General features: G+C 36.8%; 1 protein-coding gene across 1 annotated transcript in view; it reads right to left on the bottom strand.

Annotated features, from left to right (window-relative positions):
* GOLGA4 (golgin A4) overlaps positions 1 to 24,591 on the bottom strand; it is a 72,945-nt gene that overhangs the window by 4,350 nt on the left and 44,004 nt on the right. Inside the window, 12 exon segments of the mRNA XM_063158686.1 lie at positions 902 to 988; positions 2,590 to 2,693; positions 4,470 to 4,545; positions 5,175 to 5,243; positions 5,409 to 5,429; positions 9,968 to 10,081; positions 12,254 to 12,384; positions 13,517 to 13,638; positions 14,309 to 18,387; positions 20,138 to 20,293; positions 22,723 to 22,854; positions 23,877 to 24,055. Coding sequence (XP_063014756.1) covers positions 902 to 988; positions 2,590 to 2,693; positions 4,470 to 4,545; positions 5,175 to 5,243; positions 5,409 to 5,429; positions 9,968 to 10,081; positions 12,254 to 12,384; positions 13,517 to 13,638; positions 14,309 to 18,387; positions 20,138 to 20,293; positions 22,723 to 22,854; positions 23,877 to 24,055 — 5,270 coding nt within the window.

Genomic DNA, 24,591 nt, shown 5'->3' with positions numbered 1-24,591 from the left:
TTTATTTTAATTAAAAGTAGCTCCTATACATAAAACAGTAAAAGTAATACCAAAGATATGCTTATGCTTAAATAATTTTACCTCCTTGTCTGTTTCTCAAAGCCAATTTCACCTTTCTAGTAAATAGGTCAACTACTAAATACTAAGCAAATGTCAAAAAAAACGGGAAAAAAAAACAACACCAAACTGTTTACGACTCTTATTTTTGACCTGTCCTGACCCAGAGAAAACTAACATATTTTCGTGTTTTTTTCAATACAAAAATAAAGCAGGATCACACAAAAACCCCCAAAACCTAATCAAAACCCCAAGCTTGTTAGGATACCCACTTAAGATAAAATTGTACACTTCGTACTTCAAACACATATCTCAGGTGATTGAGATAATCAACTTTCTATTCTACAAGCAAAATGCCTGTTGTTTTTGCCAGAAATTTCATCTCAGGGCTGATAATGTTTCTTGATATATTTTTCATAAAAACTGGTATGACTCCACAAAAACTTCTCAATTTAGGAAGCATTAATTTTAATACATTACACATACTCATATAGATATATATATATTTGATATGTCAGATTACTTTTTTAATTTAGAAAATTCATCCACAGATTAGTAGTGATGCTTAAACTTGCTTTGGTCCTATTGTATCCATCGCTATTAGAAATATGTCTTAACTGAGGAAAAATACTAGTAAAGAAAACATGCTTGCTTTTTTTCTCACTCTTGCTATAAATTCAAACCTAGAGTTGGAATTTGATATTCCACTGAAGAAAAGTAAAGGAAGGAGAAAAGGAGTTCACTTGAATGTGGACACAAAGAAAAGAAGACATAAAAATTTTCTAATTCCTTATTCTTGAAACCTACTCCTCTTGCATAAAATTGAATTACTTCCGTAACTTACCACTGGTCGAGCATCTTCTCGTTCTAGTATCTTCTGAGTCTGATCTGCTGGGAACTTCAGCACTGTTGTTATAACCTTGGCCATTGTCTAAAGAGATATAGGTTATCCATACATAATTCCACATCCACAAAGATGTCCGTAATATTTTAAAATTAATTTAATTTAGTAATACTGGATACTATTTTATTAATGTCAATGGAAAACAGTGAAATCAGTAAGATATAACTATTTGTTTCACATTGTATATGCATGATGTGAATTATATGAAAACAATTTTTGTACATTGTCACAAACTTCAGCTACTGTAGTGTGATTTAAGTTCTATGGCATCTATGCTCAAACGATAGAGTCCATTGATAAGACAGCATACTAGATAAAGTGCATGCCTAGAAAAAGCAATCTGTCAATCTTGTTGCAGATATCCTGCCAAGCAAGAGGCAAATAATAAAGTTGGATTGGAGGGCAAGACAGTAAAACCTCTCAGCAAATACACATGCACACCTTGGTAAAGCAGTTTACAAAGAATGTGGTTAATTACCCACAATAACAGTCACTAATTCCTGACTCTTAGATCCACATTAACCTCCACATTTCTCTTATGTCTCCAATACTGTAGACAAACCAGTGCATTCATTAATGTCTTGATTGCATTCCAGTATCATTTACTAAGATGCATAACTGGCAATACATCCTAGATAATTTGCACAGATTAATTTGAACTCTGTTCAAAAAAGAGGAAGCATGTCCGGAGATATAACAATTCCACTACTAAATCACCTTTGAGACAAGGGATAGATATTTGCACTAGTAAAGGGGATCATGCACAGAGAAGGGCCACCAAAATGACCTTACAAGGCAGAGTCTCTTCTTGTCCAGGAACAAAAAAGTTGAGAGAAAGGAACATCTGTACTGAGAAGATAAATTTACAGATCTTTTAACTTAAGAACTGTGTTGGGGGCAGTGGTGGAAAGCACAGTAATGCTTTACAAGCATACTTTAAAAAGTTCATGGTTTTCCAGTTCATGTAGCAGGATGAAACCAGTTCTTAAGACTTATCCATAATGATTATGTGAGATAATCCTGAAGAGAGCAAACACTAAGCTCAGTGTCCTCCAGAAACACATCTAATGAATGAAAGGAAACCAGCATATGAAATCAGGAAGTCTAATGTCCAGCTTTTCACTACTTTTAAGAGTGAATTAATAACATCTAAGGTATACAGATTCAGGAATACTATGAAACATCTTTAAGCAACTACTGAAGAGGTATTTCACCATCTTCAACTGGTAACACAGCTGCTAACAAATTGTTATTTAATCCAACTGTAAGTCTTGTCTGCGTCAAGACTACATCAAAAGATAATTTTTGCTTATATTCTGCATACCAGCTTTCATTTTACATAAAGTTTGACTGACAAACAGACTTTTACTGATAAACTTTATCTACCCATAATGGTTTTTGTCTTGATAGGTACAGTGGTGAGAGATGTGAAAACTCCCTCCACCTACCACTCATCTTGGCAGGCTGATGAAGTCTTGAAGTTATGACTCATGTCTCTTTGGGAAAAAAATGTGAAAGCCTATTGAATACTTTATTGTCAGAAATAAACAGCATATAACAAATCAAAAATACATGATAGTTCACATCATACACCAAGATCACCTGTCAGCATATACAAATTTCCATACCTTTGTCTCACGACCCATCATATATTCAAAGAGCACTTTCCTCAAGTATTCAAACTCAGTGGGTTCCTCAAATAGGGAAACGTCAGTATGGTGAAGGTTTCCATCTGTGTAAACGAAAAGAGAATATTTATTCTGAGAGTCATTCATCCGAATCCAAGTTTCACTAATGGCACAAAACCAAACAAGAACAAATGCTGTATTCTGCACCTTAGATGGAGTAACTGCAGCCCTTCAGAAAAGCATTTGGGGGTGCTGGATGGCAGGAGGTGCAACAGGAGTCACCAGTGTATGTGCCCTTGGCAGCCAAGAGGGCAAACCTCATCCTGGAGTGCATCAAACACAGCATCATCAGTTGGTCAAAAGAGGTGATTATCCCATCCTATTTAGCATTGGTGCAGCCTCACCTTGAGTACTGTGTGCTGTTCAGGGCCCCACCATTTAAAAAGAATGGGAAGGTACATGAACACACCCAGAGGCTGCCTCTGGATAAGGTGCTGACAGGCATGTCCTCTGAGAAGCAGCTGAGGAGACTGGATTTGTCTAATTTGGAGAGATGGAGGCTAAGGGGTGACCTCAGTGCTCTCTACAGCTTCCTGAGGAGACGGTGGTAGGCAGGTACTGCCTTCTCCTCTCCCTGGTACCCAGTGCCAGGACACATGGAAAATGGTTCATCTATCATGGGGAGCTCAGACTTGATGAGAGGAAACACTTCTTTACCAAAAGAGTGTTAAACTCTGCAACAGACCTCTTGGAGAGGTGGTTGATGCTTGTTTATCAGTGTCAAAGAGGCATTTGGACAGTGTCCTTAAAGACATATTTTACCTTTTCATCAGCCCTGAAGTTGTCACATAGCTGGATTATGAAACTGATGTTGGTCCCTTCTAGATGAAGTGTGTTTCCTGCTCCTCTCCCTATCAGTACATGCTGAGGAAATCCTTGATCACATTTCTTCCCAGCCCTGCACTAGCAGAAGGCACTAAATACCCACAACCATGTCCCATCATTGGCTCAGTCACCTTGAGGGAAGGAGGCATGGACCTTCTGAGGGGATGAAAGATGCAGATCATCCTGAGATAATTTGACCATTTGCACAAATTTGCAAAAAGCAAATGTGACGTGATTTTTGAAAGTCCTCTGAGTTCATCCAGCTAAGATGGGTCTGCACAGGATGGCAAAACCCCACATCTCTAACATTAGCAAGGCTCAATGCTTGAGCCCTCTGTCTCATGCAGTACATACTCCTCAGCTAAACAGCTGCAAATCTTTTGGAGGTAAGTAATACCTGTTCATTTCCCTGTGCATTTTTCTTAATTAATTTTACATTAAAAGAGTCTGAGAGGAACAGTATACCACCAGAGAGAAGGTCCATAAGCCCATACTCTATCTCCAAAGTGTCCAACCACCACTGTCTAAAGGACAGCACAGGAACAGCACAAGTCTACTTCTGCCTGGGTTCTGGGGCTGCTCACAGGCCTTGGGTGTCTGGGACCAGCCTCCTGGGACCCCCACCATCTCCTGCCAAGGGCCCAAGGGATGTGTCCCAGCTCAGCCTGGGACCTTCTGTCCCCACCTGTGCCCTGCTGTGTGTGTGCCCACCTCTGCCCCTGTCTACTGGATGCTCCTGGGTCATGTACTGAAGAGAGCTTAAGAACTCTGATACTCTTTTAATTGGATGACATAAAAAAGAAAACATCAAACAAAAAGTTTGACCAAAAAAATTTGGTCATCTGAAATCACACGCCAACTCTACTATAATAGACAAGAGAAAACAAGGATGACATAAGTGCATTATGCAAGTGTTTAAAAACAAAATGTTTTATTTCCTAGACCAAACTGTATCTTTCTAACAAACAAAAAACTTATTTGTTATGAAAACTTACCTCTATATGGTGTTCGAGCTGATGTGACATACATATTTTTCTCATAATGTTTCAGCCGGTCTTCCAATACATGAATCTGAACAGAAAACAGTTGACATGATAAACAATTTTAAACCTAAACAGCAGCTAAAATAAGCATAACTGAAACAGTTTCCAGCTACATATCATCTCTTATAAAAGCAAAATACATTTGCTTATTAAGGAAGGAAAACATTAAAAACTGTGTTATTAAAGACTGTCCCAATGTAGTACATCTGCGTATACACATAAAAATATATATAGCAGATGTTATGCATATATTATATATTTATGTATTCATTTTATATATAAGCATATATATCTTTTTTATAGATTGAAAAGCTTACAACAAAAATTATACTTAAACACCAAAAAAGGTTTAATTTTGAAAAAAAAAATTCAAGAATTTCATAAAGTGCACTGTTCCCTTTGTCACTGTGCAATTCTTTGCTAACCAGTATCACAAGCATGTGGTGTTTTTATTCTCAGGGGATAGAGGAATACTTTGAAAAGTACACAGATCTTCGGAGAGCAAGTATGAGTGAAAACTACTTTTTGTCTATTATATTCATAGTACCTTGTATGGAGATGTACCACATCATCACTTGAAAAGAACAAACCTTTTAATAATGCAAACCCCAAAGTATCAAACAAGAGTACTTCTTACTCATTCAACGTGACTGTTACCTGCTCTTTCAATTCCTGCTCCTTCAGTTTTGAATCATTGACTAGTGTTGTCTTCTGTGCAAGTTGTGCCTGAAAAGACAGTCATGTCTGGAAATTGCTGCAAATACATCATAGGTTTTGCAATAAACCTATTTTTCCTTTTAGCATACACAAACTTATAAGCAGTCTTTCAGCTTTAAAACTGCTTCGCAACCAAAGTATTAGAGAGAAAAATCAATAACATGTAAAACATACCTTTAGTTCTGTTACTGTGACCTATAACAAAAATAAAAATTTAGATTAAAATGTATGAAAAATACTGACTATATCAAGCACTGGAGAAAGAAATATCAATAATTGAGTTCTTATACAGTGTATTAATTGAGGATGACAAAAATTGAAATTACCCAATAATAACAACTAGTCTTATAAATAGTTTAACTTATTTCTATTGACAATACATAAAGCCAATATTTAAATTATCTCATTTGATTCTGTAATCATAAATGTAACTTAAAGAACCTAATGTTTCCAAATCTTTATGAAATATATATTGGATATGAATAATAATTGAATGAGTATGAAATACATCACAGGATGCCCTAACTACAATTAATACTATTCAGAATATTTTATGTCTTTCCTTAAGTCACATGTGGAAATGTGAACATAAGCAATTGTGTGGAAAAGGAGATTTATTCCCTGTCTCAGGCTGATAAAAATCTGTGGGGTCTCCTACAGACAGAAAATAGGGGAAAATCATTCCTCTAAGGATCTCAAACCTCTAAGTTAAATTCTTGCTTCTGAAAACCTCAATCAGACATTTATTTTCTGATATGGATACAGATTTTCTGACATTTTTACCTCCAAAGATTAATACTTAAGGTTGTTAGTATTTGTCAATTTTTTATCACAATCAGACAAGTCCTGTTCCATTATCTAGGGTACACTTCATGTCAAAGTGGATATGTTATATGTAATGTTTGGTCTAGGCTGACAACAAGAAGCACAGAAAATTTTATGAAAAACTTCTGTGATTTGGGAGTCTCTGATTTTAGACAAAATATGTTGCCCACAAAAAGTTGTATCCAGCCAATGGAGGACTTCACACTGTTTGACTACTAGTGCTGAAGGGCAAAAGAAAAAAACAAACCCAAAATGTTGAAAAGCAACAAAATAAAAAAGAAATCAAGTGAGACAAAAAATACTATGGTAAATATAATTAATTTGAACGCACTGTAAAATCCAGATGTGGATTTATACAGTTTTGTTCGGGTATGTTGACAAGTTCCACAGGCCCTGTCTAATTTTCTCATATAGCTCTGTAATGCTGCCTATATATGCTATTGTAGCTGTTGCAAATATGTACTATTGAACCAGGTTAAAGCAAAATTAGTTTCCTACAAACATACCAAGCACAGGCAAAACACAAACTGAGACAGGAATAAAAATTAAAAGCAACTCAATTTCTAAGTAGGACAAAATAAAACTACTTGTCAACCCCAGAACAGATTGTGTCAGAATAAGAATTAAATCCTGAAATACTGATAAAACAGGAACTGAAAGCCCACTTACATTACTCTAAATATTTGAGCTTTGACTGGATCAGAAGATATACCAGGAATTATGTACAAATTCCATAGCACAATCTATTAGACTAGTTCCATTGTTTTGAGATGAAATCACCATTGTTAATCGTATCAAATAAGGCATTTACATTTAGTTTTGAAAAAAAACTATAGTTGAATATAGTTGAATCAGCTATGCAAAAGAAATCTGGTGAGCAATTTGCTAAATTTGAATTTAGTTGGAATTCTCAAAATTACTCAAAAAAGTCTGATGCCTGTATTCTAGAGAATAGAATTCTCGGGGAAAAAAACAAACAACAAACCTGCATTCTTATTCTGCAATTACTCTGAACCTGGATGCTTTAACTGTATCTAAGCCCCAGCGCTACTACACAACCTGCTCATCTTCCTCCACAAATGCAACCATCTTTATCCTTTAAAACTAAGCTGGTTATCAGTGATGGAGTTCTCTGAACTGGTTTGTACCCACTTATACCCTGGAGAACTCCTTTGAGTCTGCCATGGAAACTCCAAGTAGAGAGCTGTGCACGACATTCCAGACACAGGCAAAATTAAATGTTCATATTCACTTTTAGAAATTTTGTATTGGCAATATTCAAATACTTTACAAGTCATTGCCCATCTGTCTGATACACTTCTGGGAACAACTGAAGAATCATAGAATGCTAACAGGTTAGAATGGACCTTGAAGATAATCTAGTCTCAACATTCCTTGCCATGGGCAGGGACACCTCCCAGTACACCAGGTTGCTCAAGGCCTTATAAAATCTGACATTGAACACTGTCAGGGTTGGGACATCCACAACATCCCTGCGTAACCTGTTCAGTCTCACCACCCTCAAAAATTCCTTCCTAACATCTACTCTAAATATCCCCTCTTTCAAGTTACACCCTTTATTCCTTGTCATTTCACTACAGTTCCTGATAAAAAGTCCCTCTTTAGCTTCCCTGTAGGCCCCCTTCAGATACTAGAAGTTTGCCATGAGGCCTCCATGCAACCTTCTCTTCTCCAGGCTAAACAGCCTCAGCTTTCTCAGTCTGTGTTCACAGGGAAGGTGCTCCAGTCCTCTTACTAACTTCATGGTCCTCCTCTGGACTTGCTCCAACAGTTCCATGTCCTTCTTATGCTGGCGACACTAGAATTGTTCACAGTACTCCAAGGGCCATGCTCCTTGTGATGCAGCCCAGGACTTGGTTGGCTTTCTGAGCTGTGAGCACACACAGCGGGCTCATGTTGAGTTTTTCATCACCTGTCAGCCCCAGGCCTTTCTTACCAGGGTTGCTCTCAATCATTTCTCTGCCCAAGCCATTGGTGTGTCTGGGATTGCAGTGACCCAGGTGCAGGACCTTGCACCTTGCCATGTGGAACTTCATGAGGTTTGCTTCAGCCCACATCTCAAGCCTATTGAGATCGCTCAGGATGGTATTACCCTTTCCCTCCATCGCGTTGACTGCACCACCACAGAGCTTGGTGTTTTCAACAAATTTGCTGAGGGTGCACTCAGCACTGACAGGTTTCACTGTCCGTCACTGACAAAGATACTGAATAGTATCACCCCCAGCTAATACTGACCCCATGACTGCATCAAACACAGCATCATCAGTCAAAAGAGGTGATTATCCTACTACGTTTACCACTGATGCAACCTCTCCATGTAACTGGTCTCCATGTGGCAATGAGCCATTAACCCAAACTCTGTGTATGTGGCCATCCAGCCAGTTCTGTATCCACATGATGGTCCATTCATCAAATCCCTGTCTCTCCAATCTGCAGACAAGGATGTCACGCAGAAGAGTGAAATGCTTTGCATTTAGTCTTGCCATGGAAGACAGAGGCATAGAGGCTGTTGAGAACCACTGCCTACTCTTTGTCCAGGGTAGCCAGGTTTCCCATTTTCTTACAAAGAGGGCCCACATTATCCCTAGTCTTTCTTTTGTCTAAAACGTACATATAGAAGCCCTTCCTGTTTGCCTTACTTTCCCTGGCTACAACAATTCTAACTGGGCTTTGGCTTCCCTAACTTTGTCCCTAGCTTCCTGTACAATTTCCCTGTATTACTGTCAGGCCACCTGTCTTCATTTCCACTTCCTAAAAGCTGCTTTTCTTTTTTTATTCTGAGTTTGCCCAGCAGCTCCAGCAGCTCCCATTCATCCATGGAGGAGGCCTCCTCGTGATTTACTCCTTGTTGGGTGCATTGCTTCTGAGCTGAATACATGAAATACCATTGCCAGTATATAAATTTGATATAATGTCATATCATTAATCCATAAGATGAATGTATAATACAATATTTAATGACTGCCTATATTTATAGCAGACTGCTATAACAAACTAGGAGTGAAAAAGTTAACAAAGAAGTCCTAAAGAATAAGTACTCTTCAGACTTTTCATTATCATGTTTTAGAAGTTAGGAGTCTCTAAGAATCTTCCTCTAGATAATAAGATTATGTAAGACTATCAGTAGGTGAACAAGGGTTAATTAAGAATACAAGGCAGTCTAAGATTTCTGTTTTTCCTATTATGAAAACAACTCATACCATGGAAAAGTAATATAAAGGGTTTTGTACGCAAGTACAAGGCAGAAGTAACAAACACTAGGTCAGTGAGATAATTTGTACTCTCGGTTTCTAATGTCAAATTTACAAATTTACTCTACCCAGGGCTACCTGTTGTAAAAATGAAAATATTAAAAGTAAGGTCAATATGAATTCTCATCAATCACTCAACAACTTGTACACTTTTTCTCTCCTCAGTATAATAACAGCTAGTAGTATTTTCACCAAAGAATTGCTCAAATTAAAATGTAATCTCGGAAAGACAAAAGAATGAAGGCAGTCTTCTTTCAATGAAGGCCTCTATATCCGTAATTGATATATTCAAGGCACTACTTCAGACACCTCTGAAACGCGGATTTTTAAAAAATCACTCTAAGAATGACTTAATGGGGTTTTCTTTCCTTCAAAAGGGCTTCCAGTAAAACCAACATAAACACATGTAGAGGACAAAAAAACTCAACCTTAATAATAACAACAGAACTGCACTTTTCAACATACCAATCAAAAAGGTTGTACCAAATATTGCAGTTTCTAAAGACATTCATTTTGTATGGGAAAGTGAAGGCCAGATACATAAATAAAATCTAATTAGGAATAAACTACAGAATTTCCAATGGACCAAGAATTTCACACTAAGAGATATAAAAACAAATGTCAGTGCCAGCTCACTTTTTCACTGTTGCAATGTTCCTCTTCTGCAATCCTTTGTTTGTATTCCTTCTGCAAGTCTTCCAGCTGTGCCTGCAACTCATGAACTTTTGCTGTCATCTCTTCTTCACGAGACTTCAAAATACAAGCAAAAAATTACTTATACAATGAACCATTTAACTATTCAAAACTTTAACTATGGTGAACAAAAAACAATCAACAAATGTTATACCATACACAGAAAGGATCTGCTTGATATTTGTGTAAAAGCTAGTTATACCAGACTCCTACAGAAAAGACCAAGAAAAAGAATTGGTGCTTAAGAAGATTTTGTAGGCCTCCAACAATAAAGATTACATAGTTAGGATTACAGTTACATTCTTTAAATTCCAAAAAATATCTATTTCTCTTGGGCATTAAAACAGTATTCGAGTATAATCCAGAAAGTGCATGAAGGTCATTACCTTCAAGGAAGGAGTAGATGACAACACAAAATTAATTTCTATATTATGAAAGTGACAAGGACCTAAATCTTTTCCTCAGCCACTCAAAAAATGCTATGAAAGCAGTTTTAAGTGCATTTTCCAAAACAATGACCAACAATTTCCCATTCTCACGGGTTTGAAAGGCAGTATTCACTGTAGAGGAAAGAAGCAGTAACAAGAATGGTAGGGAGGAAATTAACTCTTCCTGTATAGGAGAAAAATACAATGACCTAAATCCTAGGAAGTTAATCCATCTATATGGCATTTTGCAAAAACAAGTATTTTAAAAACTTGTGTCCTCTTTGGCCTTTTTGTGAGAGAATATGTTAGGGATCTTATAAAACAGCACTCCAAGTCCTAGTGCATATCTCCATTGCTGAACAAAACTAAAACTCTGGTTTCACTCATGCTAACCATACACGGCAGTCAATCAGTTGATGGCTCTACTAACACAGCAGTACTTCAAGTCAAATTAGTACAATTAATTAACTGATAACAAGTCCAGAACTGCTGATGGAAATTTTGTTCTATTTAAAAATGTCAGGAGTATAAATTATAATGATAAAGAATATTCTCTGGAAAAGTAAGTGTAGGACTAGAAAGCTGATCTAGGCTTAAAAGATGGTACGCCATTACTAATACAATAAATACTTCCATCTAAGATCAATTTTTAAGGCGTTCCTTGCACATGAGTTAAGAATAAAACACCTTTCCCATACAGCCCCTCAGTCCAGAATACATCACCAAAAAGTAATTAAGCAAATCTACCACAAATATTAGGTACAATGCAGTATCTGAGCAATTTTTACAGCCTCAAAGTGTCAAAAAATCCATGCTCAAGGAAAACCTTGCTCAAACACCATGACCTCCAAGCAATGTTAACTTCTATTCACTCCCATGATTCTTCTATGCCCTCAGAAGTGCATCAACAATTAATAATTTCTAAGAAACTTTTTTCTTTTTTATAGAAGGTTATACTCCCCAGTTTAAAAATCTTCAATACCTGGCATATTAAGGGATAGTGATGGTTGTTGTTTTGGCTTTTGCAGATTTTTTTTTTACCTTTTTGTCTCTTTTATTACACTATTTGCGCAAAGAGGACTAAGATTAACAAAGTTTAAGCCTGTATTCTAATATGACGTACAGTCTAGCACTGAAAACCATTTAATGCTTTTGACACGTACAGGCAGGACTGGGAAAATTTACTTGGCTAAAACAAGAGGCATCCTTGATGAAGTATACTTAAACTGAAATTGGCTGGTACCTTCTGATTGAAATGTTATTAGAGAATAAGTATGTCTATCTGCAAATATCATGCAGAAAAACTGTTAATTACAAGCAAAAAAAATGAGTCTTTACTAGCAAAAAACTATGCAAACACACTGCACCCTGCATGGAACAGAACCTTACTTTAAGGGCTGTGGCATCAATCTCAGCAGGGCATCAGAGGAAGGCAATAGAGAGTGAGATTGCTCCATAAACACTGTATTTATAAAAAACAATCCACCACCACCACAATTCCACTAAAAGCTTAAATGTCACTCAGTTTTCTCAGTCAGGTACACAAACTGCTTAAAGAGATAAAGACTTAGCCATCTAATTTTTATTGAATGATCAAAGTTAGGGCTAATTTCTGATGTGCTTTCATGCCCATAAATTACAGAAATAAATATTTTAATTGCAAGCTCGGTCACCAGACATATCAAGTGTAATTCCAGCAGTAAGACCTTTACTAGAAAGAACTACAATTTTTCTCTCTATATATGCAATCGAAAAAGCGTAATTTTGAAATTTACGTAGTCATCACTTTTCATAAAGGTACCTCAAGGATTTCTTCATATTTTTTCACAGTTCTTCTTAGATCATCATCTTTTTCAACAATTTTTTTATGCAACTGTGTTGTCTCTATGTGATGATTTTCTATCAATTCATTTTCTACCTCCTGGGCTTTACCTACAAAAAAAAGTTAGGCAGTATTAAAAAAAGCATGGTTTTGGTTTTGGGTTTTTTTTAAAATTATATCATAACTGATAACAAGTCCAGAACTGCTGATGGAAATTTAGTTCTATTCAAAAATCTCAGGAATACAAATTATAATGATACACTTATTCTGGAAAAGTAAGTGTAGGACTTACATTTAAAAAATGCTTTAAAGTAACTATAAGGAAAATTTGCCAGGAAAATTCATTTTTCCACACTATCAGTTACTATTATGTCCCTTGATCCTAACATGTACGAAATTTGTTGTTTGCAGTTTGGAACCTGGAGCAATTTTTTATATCTGGTGCTGGAACTAGTTTCCAGAAGATGACAACCAATATTTATTAACTAATTTTATCTCCTATTCTATCTAGAGATGTAACTGAAGCTTTTGCAATCTTCAGAAACTCCTCACTTGTAGGTGTACTTCTAGTAACTGGAATCAAACCACACCTTTTTCTCATTTTTCTAGTCTCCAAGTTACACTATGGTGGCAAAAGACTGAGAAGATAAAATCTGTTGAACTCTAGCTATAATCCCATTGTGTTACAATCAGACATCATACCCAGCTGGTACCTGTTAGCAGTTAGTGAATGAAGTCTGCAAGATCCAGCTAAGAAAACACAATTCTGATTCTCAGATGGATCTAAGTTTCTCTAAAGGTTGAGTAAGCTTCTCTCCAAGTGTCCTATGTTCATCACTGGAATGTTGAAGTTTTTACTACTGGAGATAAAGTAGCACTGCAATGGAAACTTACCAGTGCACTTTCATCTTCAAAATTTTACTCTCATTTTCTTTTCTTTTATACATATGACAGAAAGATAGGTACCTATGGCTATCATGGCATGGCAGATGTAAAGAGTGCTACACCAAAGACCCATCCTGCAGAACAGCTACATATGCATTTTCCTAACTGCACTACAATTAATATTTATGCTATTTCCTGAGCAAGACAACTTATTTCCCTAAGTTCTCTAGACATTCATAAAACACATGTTGTGTTTATCACAGTCACAGGTAAAATCCCTCCCCCAAAACAGCAATAACTGAAGATGCAGTTCTCTGACTACTTTACTGATTACAGTTATATTAATATTGCACTTACTGATTGTCTCTTTTACTGCTGTTTCCAATTCTTTCTCTTTTTGAGCCAGCTGAGTATTGAATTCTCTTATTAACTGCTTTAAGGTGGAGTTGTGCTTTAACTCAATGTCTTCTTGTTCACATCTGTAAAAAAATGTCAAAACATACAGCAAGGAAATATAACATTTAAAGAGGGTGTGAAAACACAAGGCAAGGCAAGAGATCTGAGAATTTCTTGAGAACTATTTTAGAAGAGAATGGTTTTGAATTATATGAATTCTGTGAGATTCACGGAGGCTTTATCTTCCTCTCCTATCTAATTCACCTGGTAGGTGTAGGTGTTTCATTTAAAAACAACCCAGAACTGAACCCCTCCATAGATATGTAGTTTTTGCTGAGGAAGCTGAAGAACTGGAAGAAAAGATTATGCCATAAAAATAATTTTTAGGGAATTTTTAGAATTGCTTGAGAAACTATTGGAAGTGCACGGCATTTTGTGCAGTATGTATGAACAACTATTGATATCAACTGAACATGAAGCTCTCAGTACTAAGTTTGAGAAAAACAGAATTATATTATATGCTTCAGCAATGTTGAAAATCACCAGCACTGAAGCAGATCAGAAACTGTATTACTCTGTCAAATGTCAAACCTATTTTCTTTCTGTTTCTCTAAGTCTATTTAGAACAATTAAAGAAAAACATCAGTCATTATTTCCTTGTTGTAAACTGAGCTTTAGAAAAGTATTCTTGAGGTTTTAGTGGCTAGAGATAAAATAGAGAAGTGGTAACACAGACAGGAACAAAGAATTTACCTGATTTTTTCCTCCATTTCCTCTAATGACTCCTTCTTTACTATGTCAAGCTCTTGCTGATGTTCCTTTCGCAGAGTACGTATGTCTTTTTGAAGATTATTCACCTCTTTGCGTAGCTTCTGTTTCTCCCCTTCAGTCTCTTCCAGTTTAGTCTGTAAGTCCTTCTGCTGGTTCTGCATATCCACTAGTAAATTCTGCAGCTCCAAAACAGATCTGGACTTTTCTTCAGCATTTTCCTCAAAAGCTTTCAGACTGTCAATTTTTTCACTCAATTGCTGCTGAAGACATTTTACCTTTTCTTCATATCTTAAAGTAATATCTTCCATCTCAATCTTAAGCACTTCATTTTTCTTCACTATATTATTTTCTAACTCTTTTATCTTTTGTTCTAAAGACTGACTGACTGCCTCCTTTTCCTGCATTTTTTTCTGTAAGTCTCCAATTATATTCTCCATATCAAGATATTTTTGTTCCTTAACTTTCAATTCTTCCCTACTGCTTGCCAAAACATTGCCACAACAAGCATGCTCGTCCACTAACAATGAATACTTTTTGGTTTGCTCCTCAAGTTCTTTGCTCAGACTTTTGGTCCTAACCTGCTCTTCCTGATGGCTCTTCTCAACACATTCTAGTTTTTTAATGAGTTCTTTCTGTTTATTTTGCAGTTCTAGATGACAGTCATTACTCTCTTGTTGTTCTTTCTCATACTTCTGTAATAATGCATCTTTTTCAGTTAAGTCCTTCTGTAACACTTCCATTTTCTCTTTGTATGTCTGTTGGACACTCTCAAGTAAATTATTTTTTTCTTGTTCTACAGCAGCTTTTACGCTCTCTACTTTTTCCAACATCTCCTTCTCTAATTCTGTGGAATCTCTTGTTGACTTAAGTTTTTCTTCCAAGGACTCAATTTTGGCTTCTCTCTCCTGTACCTTCTGCTCCAACTGTCTTAACTGATCTTCCCTATCTTGCTTAAATTGCTGTTCCTTTTCTTCCATCTGAGACAGTAACTGCTTTCTAATAGAACCTATTTTTTGCTCTGCCTTCTTTTTCAGATCAGCCAGCTTAGTGCTGTTCTCTGCATTCAGTCTCTCTTCTAATTCTTTCAGTTCTTCCTCTTTCTTTTTAAGTATCGCTGACTTCATTTGATCAAATTCCTTCTCCTTTGCTTCAAAATCAGCTTTCAGTGAATCTATTTGCTTCTCTAGATTAAGCACTTTTTCTTCAGCCTTCTTAAATCTATTCTCCTTTTCAAAAGCTACCTTCTCTGCCTGATGGAGTTGGCAAGCTATTTCTTTTTTCTCTGTGTTTTTTTGTTCATTACACTTTTTAAGTTCCTCCACCAAGGAATCATTTTCTAAGGTTCTCTGAGCAATGTCTTTTTCTAGTTCAGCAATTTTTGCTGCTTGTTTTTTTAACTTTGAGGTTAACTCACTTTCTTCCTTTTCCCTCCTGTTTTGCTTTTGTTCCAATTCACTTTTTAAACTATCAAGATTCCTGCTTTGTTTAGCCAGCTGTTCCTTCAGTTTATTTAGCTCTTCATCTTTCTTACTGGCTTCAGTATTGCTTAATTCAAGTTTGCTCTGCAAATCTTTGATAGTATCATGATTTTGTGTAAACTTGGTTTGTGCTTTCATCTTCCACTCTGACAACTGGGCCGTGCAATGATCTATCTGATCAAGAGCTGACGCCTTTTCTTGACTCAGCATCTCAACTCTGGATGATAACTCTTCCACTTGATTTAACAACTGCAACCGATCCTCTTGATGTTGTTTGCTTAACAGAGATATGGCTGCTTCCTTCTCTGTTAAACTTACTGTGCTTTCAAGTCTAACATTAAGGTCAGTAACTGTTTTGTTGAGAGCAGACACTTCAGATTGTTTTTCCTGGAGTTCTTCCCTCATTGATGTGACAGCATTGATATTTTCAGATAACTCTTTCCTCAGCTGTGTTATGCAAGTTTCTTTCTCTGATGCTGCTTGCTGCTGATGTCCTCCTTCTTTTTGCAATTGTTTATTTTCTGCTTCAAGTCCTGCAATGTCAGCTCTCATAGACATAATTAAATTGTCTTTCTTCTGCAGTTCTTGAATTGACTCTTGCAAAGAAGTAGTAGCAGCAGAATGACGCTCTGTTATTTCCCTAAGCTGAGCTTCTAGTTCAGTTATCTTACTTGTTTTGATTAATATTGCTTCTTTAATCTTTGCAGTTTGGCGTTCACAGTCTGCAATTTTACATGTTATTATGCCAATTTTTTCACTACATCTTTCAATTAATTCATTGCCTTTAGTTTGCAATGAAGCTTCAGCATTCTTCCAAGCATCTAACTGGGCTGTAAGTTCTCCTGACAACCTTTTAAACTCAGTTTCTTTTAGCCGAATTGACTCTATTTTTTTGTCATAATTTTCATGATCTTTATCCTGAGAAGATTGCACAGTTTGGAGTTTTTCTTCAAGTGTTCTCACTGTATCAGCCAGCTCAGAAATTCTGGCTTTGTCCTTCTCTTCAATGGCTTTCTGTTTACTGAGTTGTTCCTGAAGTCCTGTCTGCTGTTTCAGGGACTGTTTAAGATCACTTTCCATTTTTTCCAACTGTGTCTTCATGTCACATTCCTTATCTGACAAAGCACCCACCTTAGCCACTGACTGCCTTAGCTGTTCTTGCAACTCCTTCAGGCATTCCTCCCTTTTCACTCGTTCTTCCTTCAGTTGGATTATTTCTGTTCTGGAGTCCTCCTTTTCAGCACTGAAGGTGAAAAGCTTCTGTTTCAGGTCTCCAACTTCCTGCTCTTTCACTTGCAGTTCTATAGCATGTTGTTCCTTGAGCTCTTCAATCTGCTGATTAAATTTCTTTTCCCAACTTTGGGTTACTTCTTCCAATTTCCTTAAGTGGTCCTCAGCAAGACTGTCTAGTTGCTCTTTCTGATTAGATTTCAGTTTTGACACAGCATCATTGATTCCAGATGAGCTGGCATGTGCCATTTCCAAAATTTTAGTATTGAATTCACTCTCCTTCTGACTGAATTCCAACTGCTTGTTTTCAAGCTCCTTTTTTAGTTTAGCTTCTTGCTCAGCAAGTTTATTTTTGAAAGTTTCCTGCATATCTTTTGATTTCTGTTTAATTTTCTCCACTTTCTTCTGCTGACATTTAAGTTTACTTTCATACTCTCCTTGTAAAGCACTAATTCTCTCCTCTGCAGCTAACAGTTTCTGTTCAAGCTCTTCCACTTGCTTGTTCTGTAACTTCTTCATGTGCTCCATTTCATTTTCCTTCTCAGTCAGACTTCTCTTCATCTCATCAGCCTTTCTTTCTAGGTCCTTCAGTTGACATTCATACTGCTGTGTTAGAGTGGTTACTTTCTGTATATTTTCACTTCTTTGCTCCTCTAGCTTTGCAGACACTTGGACAAGCTCAGCTTCAGATCTTTCTGCAGATTCCTTCATTTTCTGTTCATGTGCTTTTAACTCCACCAAATGTCTGTCCTTCTCCTCCAGGGATTGTTTGAGCTTGTTGAGTTCCTCTTTGAGTACCTTCTCAACACCTTGAATAGACATTTCATGCTCTTTTACCATTGTTTCAATCACTTCATTGTGCCATTTCCTCTCTTCCTCCAACCTTCCTTTCAATTCTTGCTTAGCTTCACACACTTTACTATTTAATTCGGAGAGCTCTTGCTCTAAATCATGACGTATTTTTAGTGCTTCTGAGAGCTCAGAAGACAGTGCCTCTAATTCTGTTTGTTTCACATCTAGTTTTTCTAATGTTTTTTCATTCATCTCTTCTATGTGCGCACAGAAAATTGTTTCTTTCTCTTTCAAAATGGTTTGTATCTCTTCTTGTTGTTTCTCTCTTATTTTTTCTATTTCGGTTATTTGTTGTTGCTTTAAAATTTCAAGTTTTTCTGTCCAAAGCTTTTCTTGCTGCTGTTTCACATTCTCCAGTTCTTTATTGTGTTTTTCAACCATATCGTTGATTTCCTTACTGTGCTGGGTTTTTTCAGACTCTATGACAGTATTTAATTCCTCTGATTGCTTTCTGTCATCTTGCAAGTACTTTGCAAGAGAACTTTCCAGTTCAAGAATCCTCTGTTAGAATACAGTTTTAAAAGAATATGAATATTCAAAAAGTAAAAATTTGATTAATTTTTAAAAAATCTTACCAGGTTTACATAACTACAGGCTACTTATTCCATTATTTTTAGTGAATGTCAACTCTTTAATAAGCCTTTAGTTCATCTGGTTTGTTCTCACTTTTGCTTCCTTTATGGAGAGTTAGCTAATTAATAAAAAACTTGCTATCTCACTGCAGTGAAAATACACACAAAAACCTGAAAATAATGTAACTAATTCAAATAAAGTAAGCAGTGACATTTATGAGAAGTATGTTCACACTTTCTTCTTAAACTAAAATACCAACATATAGGATGAAAAATATAGGGAATTTACAATAGCTTCATGATATTTTGTATGTGCCTACTGATTTATCATAATTCTACCTCCCATGGAAATGCTGCTGTAAAGCTTTACTGTTTCTTTAGGCAAAACTTTGAAACAAATATCTGGGAGTGGTGGAATAATGTACAAACTTGCATTAGCAGAAAATAAAGTCTTACTCATTACATAAAGCAAAGGACACTGTAAAAATTTAAGCAAATCTTTTTCCTTACTGTGGTGGTGCACTCCCCCCTCCTCTCAGGCTGCACTGACATCTGAGAAATGCTCATTAGGCCTTGGCCTTGAAAAAACAGTATCTGGACTCAGCTTTTCCCAAGCTTATCAAAAACCCTGTCTATTCCCAGGAATTGCTGCTGTCTAACAAGCTCGAGTTTTCCATACAAACTGCACTAGAAACTAGTTTTCTTGCCTGAATGGCTTAACATCCCTGTTCTCGCACTGTCAAAGAAAGTGCCAACACAACTGTGACCACCATGAAACATTGTTATGACTGTGATATGTAATGGAGTTAATTCATGCTGTATAAATAGCTATGTGTGGGTATAAAATATTGTAGAAATTGTGTTTTAAACCCCCCCAGCCAGGAACAGAGTTCTATTCAGATTGTAACTAATTCTTGGCAGCTCAAGATAGCATCAGGCCTGTTTAACTTCTGAATGGGACCTTCCTGGACCATCAACAATCATTTCGTTGTCTCCTGCACCTGGGAGATAACACTGGGGCCTTCCTGGCCCATGATTAATTGCAGCATCCCAAGAATTTCACTGGATTCAGACACGGGACCCGTCTTTGTATATTTCAACATATGGATGGAAATGGATGTGCATTCGAAGAAGTGAATGGAAAGAAGTGGTCATCTTTGCCTCAGGCAGAATAAACTGTATATAAGCTGGACGCTGGAAACACTCAGTGTGAACCTTTGAGGGGAAGCCGTCACTCTGTCGGACGAACCTCTGGTCTCACCCAGTGCCCGTACCCGGGACTGACGCTGTCTTGATTGTGGTGGTTGCTAAAAATTCTATTTTTTGTAATTGACCCAATAAATCGTTGTTAAATTTTTCATAAATATGGCTATCGATTTGATCATTTATAACATGACTAAAACCCACACGCTAGTGATCCCGTAAACAGCGGTCCAAAATGGGGCCCTTTGAGCTCTCCTTGACCACAGGCTGCAACCAGCAATCTCCCTCTAAGTGGGACACCTGTCAGAATTAGCGCACTCTCAAGATTTTTGTACTTGGAGGATCAACTAAAAAAATTACGAATACTGGGCAAACATCCTCACTCCTCAACCCAATCACAACAAATCACCATTTGTAAACTTGTCACAGTTAAATACATACTTGCAAATACTTAGTCTTTTGGAATCTTTACTCACAGTTCTACAAGTCTCTAACTCTTGATGCATTTTCTCAACTTTCTTGTCACACTCAGACTGTATGGCTTTCTTCTGCAGCTCTAATTCTTCTAAGGCTAGGGATTCCTGCTGTTCTTGCTCTTGAAGGACTTTTAAGCATTCACTCTGATTTTTTTCCTGCATGAAGAAGAAGAACGAAACAATAAACTATAAATATAGTCATCCCACCTTCAAGAACATTATGATAGGATATTTTCAAGTTAATAGAAGTCATACACTAATCACCTTTACTTTCTGCACAAAAACAAATGGAGTTTGTATTCAGTTTGTGAAAACATAATTGCAATAAATCGCTTCTTTTTTTCCTTGGAAACCTCTTGTGATAAATGAGTAATGTGATGATTGACTCTCACAATTAATAGACAAATCATGTATATAAGTTAAGAAAAGTTTTATAGATTTATAGTTATGTTTTACCCCCTTGCATTGTTATCAAGGAACACCCGGGGCTGGGACATTTGGGAGGGTTGGATTGTCACTATGGCAACACCTGACCTCCAATCACGATTTGAGGAAGAGATCTCCACCACTGGACAGCGAAGAAGGAGTTGATGGACAGAACTTTGGGAGGGGCTAAAGGGTTAAAAGGTGAAAGCTCCATTGTGTGGGTGAGCACGGGGTGGGGAAAATCCTTTGCTCCCAGCACCATAACACTTTCTCTATTCAGTCTTCTGTTGTATTTTTGATAAAGTTTAATAAACCTTTCTAAATTTATGAAAAGTGAGTAGCCATTTGTCACACCCTTTGTCTTTGCATGAAAAACATAAATTTAATCAAGCCCTCCATTTTGGTTTGTTTACCACTATTAATTGAGAATAACATTTGAGAGGAGTTGTTGGGGGTTCAGTTTTGGTTTGGGTTTTTTTTTCTGTTCCCTCCTTGTTATTTGTGGAATTTTGTTCCCATTGAGTAGCTAATAAGAACTGATGGTAGAGAGGGGGAAACTCCTTTGGTTTTTTTGGGAGTTTTTTTTTCTTTCTGGCTGGGATAAGGGACTGGGTGCAGCTCCTAGCTCTCCCTCTCACTGTTTCAGTTTTAGAGGAGGACAGTAAGAGCCACTGCTTCTGGGGAAAGGAATTCCGCTGCTGCTACCAGAGACTGGCCCAGAGCTGCTTCTTCTACCATGGGGTGAGTCTCTGCTCATGAGAACAGTCACTGAACTTATTAACACCCACCTCACTAAAAAAGACACCTATCATTGTCTGCTCAGGTGCCCAGGATCCTGAGCTCAGCTCTCCCTGCCCTGCTGGGAGCCCCTCACCCCCTGCCGGCCCAGCTTGCAGCATTCTGAGAGTCCTGCTAAGGGCACAGGAACTGGCTGCCCCAAGGGTTTGTGAAGCAAGGCCTCTCTTCCACTCCTTCCCATCTTCGGACAGAAGCCGCCATGGCCATCTGCTCCCCGAGCCAGCGCCACAGCACCCCCTGCAGCTGCGGGGGAATCATTGCACCTGCCCTGCCCACCGGGAGCCAACAGCGCCCCTGCCGGGCTGTGGCTGTAACTGCACCAAAGGGGGAAGTGCCACAGCCAAAGGCTGTCGCTGGGTCCCTGGTTCTGTTTGTTGTTAATGCCGAAGTTGTTCAAGTTTGTTTGCTTTATTATACATAGCAGTAAAGAACTGTTATTCCTCTAGCCATATCTTTGCCTGACAGCCTCTTAATTTCACAATTTAAAAATTTGGAGGAAGGGGGTTTACATTCTTCATTCCAAGGGAGGCATTTTCTGCCTTCCCTAGCAGACATCTTGTAAACCAAGACAGGAATAAAGTCTGTTCTCACTTGATTCCACTGCTAAGATATTTTTAAGCTTGTTTCTTGCAATTAAGGAAGTAACCTCTGAAACAGGTAGAAAAATATACACAGGACAGGGCTGTCAAAGTCTCTCAGTACTAGTCACTATCCATCATGGAGGAGCACAAAAACCAATCCACTATTTGTAACAGATATATACAGATGATATATATACATATATGTTACATATATATCAACTATTTAGGCAAAATTACATTATTTTCTACAGTGGAGTACAGTTCATGAAAAAGTGCAAAGAATTTCAACAATTTTTCCCAATCTGATCTCTAAGAAAATACTTTTTCTAATGCCAAACAATATGAATAGTTAACCCTGTTCACATAACACAATACAACCAGACATAACTATACAAACACTTTTCAAATAGCCTCATTTTTTGTATTTCTTTTACTCTAGTTCCTGGACCTGATTGCCAATGATCCACAGAAAGATATTAAAAATCAAGTCTAAAAAAATTCAAAAAAATAGTTTCAACAAGACACAGTTGTTACTGAGCACTGACAGTGATAAGTTATCATTACGAAGTTATAGTAATAACTACTATAAGTTACTCAGTCTGCATCATTGCAGCTGCCTTCTTTTCACGTTCCTGAAGTCTCTGAGCTATTCGATTTTTGGAAAGCACTCCTATCTTTAAGCACAGAAGGACTCTCACTGTGGAATAGTGTCAACTCAAGACTTCAAATCCCAACTCACACTTAGAGAAATGGTTTTTTATGCGTGTAAGGTTTACTTACAAGAGCTGCCTTCATCTTCTCCTGGAATACCTTTTCTTGAGCCTGTAATCTCTCATTTAACTCCTGATCTTTGGCAGACAGTTCTTTTTTATGGATTTTTTCTAGTTCAGCAACTCGTTCCTCTGAAGATTTCTGTGAATCAAAGTCACAAAAAACTAATTTCAAAATATTAACTAACAAAACACTTTCTATTTTTTCTTAATAAGAAAATAGTGCAGACAGACAGAAGAAACCGGAACCATCTCTTTGCTCCCTTTGAATAAGTTATGATCACTTAGAGTGCTTAATATTAAGCCCTGACAGTTCTTATTTTCAAGCTTTAAGTTATCCATCTTCCTTCTCGAGTCTTTCATAGTTGTACTAAAGACACGTTGTTGTTTCTAAAGACTCCTCTCCAAGGCAAACTTGTGTTTTCAGTTCAAACGTGGTAACACATTGAAAAAGGAACTTTTTTGTAGCTTTCTCAGTATTCTTGTTTTATAAGCCAGAAAGTCAAGTGGTGATACTCTGTGTAGACAGTTATCTAGAACCTACATATGTGCTTTATTTAAGAATAATGTGAAGCACGTCAGCGGTCCCCTTAAAGCATCTGTGTATTCTCTTAGAAAAATTGATACCATTGTGGATATCATTACAAGAACTGTAACTTAAGGGTGTTCAAATTTACAGCTTTGTAAGGCATGTGAAGTATTCCAGCAATTCCTAACTAAATACACCAGAAAAAGCAAATTATAGAAACTTTCAACCCACAAACAATATGGCAACAAGTTCTTAAATACTTACACATACTCAGCTAGGATAATGATTAAAAGCTAAAAGTGATTAAAACCCAAAAACCTTGTGGAGATCTGTGAGTTTCCTGCCATTAATGTCTTCTTGCCTCTGTTTAAAGTCTCAAGTATACTTTTAATAAACAATTTTATTAAATACTGTGAAGAAAAGGATAATACTATTTCTGTTTACATACCATTAATGAATTGATTTAAATTGCTGAAGCAAAAACATCTATGAAGAGTTTTTGGTTTTTTCATTAAGTAAATCTTTAATCACAGAAAATAATTTTTATGGATTTTATTAACTAGCAAAAGCTTTATAACAGAGTTCTGTCATACTGATGTATTTTACAACAATAGTTTAACTGTAATAGTTTTTACCTTCATAATCTCAACCACCTCTTGTTTCACTCTGGTTAGTTCCCGTTGAAGATTTACTCTCTCTTCTTCACTTGCCTTTTCTACTGCTTTAATTTTTTCTTCCATTTCTATTTGCAGTTTTTTACGGGCTTCCTCTGTCTTTTGGGCAATACTTACAGCCTTCTCAAGCTCTTCAAAAGCTGTGAAGAAAAAAAAAGTATATGATAATTGAGAAATATCTATACATTTTGATAGAAGAATTTCACAAAAAGAGAAGAATGAATTTAAGAATTAACCTAGAATTCACATGTTTATTTTCTAGAAAGGAAAGAGAACTGACACATAGATGTGAATTTCTTCCAATACATCGTGTAGCTTCTATTTCTTTGCCTAAAATCAATATAAAATGCATAAACCATATTAATGAATAAACTATAACACTCCTCTTCTGCCTATACCTGCTGAATAAACTTTGAAGAAGCAGAAAATAGCTGCATCAAGAAAGGTAATTCACACTAAAACAAGCAGACAGAAACAAACCAAGAATGACTACTACGTAAGTCAGTTATTAGCAGGTCATGAAGAGTTTCTCCTGAATAGAACACTAATGTATAATATCAGGCACTTTATATACCTAAGAGTAATTCCAAACTGTAAAACCTAGAGAATCATTTCTCTAAACTATGTTTCATAGAGTCCACAGAGATGGCTTTGCTAATTTCATTATCTCACTATT

This window comes from Melospiza melodia, chromosome 1, assembly GCF_035770615.1.
Source record: "Melospiza melodia melodia isolate bMelMel2 chromosome 1, bMelMel2.pri, whole genome shotgun sequence".
NCBI lineage: Eukaryota > Metazoa > Chordata > Aves > Passeriformes > Passerellidae > Melospiza > Melospiza melodia.
The sequence above is the reverse complement of the archived record's forward strand: the minus strand, read 5'-3'. Positions and strand labels throughout refer to the sequence as shown.